Below are 1,384 nucleotides of genomic sequence, written 5' to 3' on the forward strand. Positions count from 1 at the left end.
CCTCCCCTGGGGCCTGAGGGGGGCCCAGCTGGGGGGTGGCTGTTCCGGTCCCTGCTTAGGAAGATGGAGGCAAAGACATCATTAAATATGTTGGCTTTATCGTCTGGTGTGACGACCAAATTTCCTAACATGTCCTGCAGGGGCCCCACGTTACCCGTAACCTCCTTTTTACCCCCTATGTATTTAAAGAAGGACTTCTTATTGTCCTTCTTTAAATACCCAGTCCCTGTCCCCACAGCCTCCTGCCCTCAGCAGCCCCCACCCTGCCCCAGCCATTACCTTGTGTCCCAGCTGGGAGGCCTCAGCCCTGGCAGCACCAGCCATGGGCTCGATGAGGTTGCTGATCTCCTGAACGGCTGTGATCATCTGGTTGTGCAATGCCTGGTGGGGAGAGGGGCTGTCAAGGGGGGCAGCTGCAGGGCCCGGCGTCACTGAGTCCTGCTGGGAGTGGGGTGCAGGCAGGGGGAGCTGCCTGCTGGGAGGGGGTAGGAAACACCAGGCTGTCCTGGACCAGCTGGGCTGTGGGACACGTAGTCAGGACCCAGCCAGGGGCTTGTCTACACTCACACCAGGGTGTCAGGGTCTGTCCAGAGAGGCACCCCCATGCTGCCCACATGAGAGCACAGCTCCGTGAGGACATGGGGGTCACCAGGACAGGGACTGAAGGAGACCAGCAGGTTCCCCCCAAAGGACACCCAGGCACCAGGGCTGGAGTCAGCAGAGCAGGATGGGGTGGCAGCAGGACCAGAGGGACAGAGACACGTGGGCACAGAGCATGGCTGCACGGGGCTTGGCCACGAGTCACAGACATCACAGGGCAGGGCTGGCAGAGCTCACATCTAGTCCAAGCCCTGCCTGAGGCACGATCAGCCCTGTCCAAGCCATCCTGAAGATATCCATCATCTAAACTCTTCCTCAGACTCTCATCAACCCTGATGCAGCACAGTCCTAACACTCGCCCCTGCCACAGGGAAAGCAGGGAGTTGCGGGGGGCCAGCATCCTGCTGCTGCAAAGGAGGTTAATACACACCTGAGACCCCCCCAGGCAGGGCGTGGCCGTTGCACAGGAAGACAAACCCCCCAGTCCACACCAGTCTGAGCAGGGGGGAAATCCCTTCCTGCCCCACTGCAGCGTCAGTCTGAGCCTGAGCACAGAGGCAGGCCCCTCAAGCCATAACACTGAGGGGTTGGTCCCACAGCAGCATTAGCACAGCCCAGTCCCCATCTTCAGCCTACACTGCAGCAATACCCAGCATCTCTGTGCTAAGAGGCTTAAAACCCTCTGACATGTAGCAGAAAGGGGAAAAAATTCCCTCCTGTCCCCATGGGACAGCCAGAGCTGAAGCCTGGGAAACCCCCACAGCAGAGCACGGGTATTGCTTTG

The 1,384-nt window shown here is 59.7% G+C and overlaps 1 protein-coding gene across 1 annotated transcript in view; it reads right to left on the reverse strand.

The window, feature by feature from the left end:
* The window catches only part of TLN1 (talin 1), an 83,099-nt gene that overhangs the window by 13,032 nt on the left and 68,683 nt on the right, over nucleotides 1-1,384 (reverse strand). Inside the window, 1 exon segment of the mRNA XM_019518014.1 lies at nucleotides 280-381. Within this exon segment, the coding sequence (XP_019373559.1) occupies nucleotides 280-381 (102 nt within the window).

This window comes from Gavialis gangeticus, unplaced genomic scaffold (genome assembly GCF_001723915.1).
Source record: "Gavialis gangeticus isolate Ggan-Ray unplaced genomic scaffold, GavGan_comp1, whole genome shotgun sequence".
Classification (NCBI taxonomy): domain Eukaryota; kingdom Metazoa; phylum Chordata; order Crocodylia; family Gavialidae; genus Gavialis; species Gavialis gangeticus.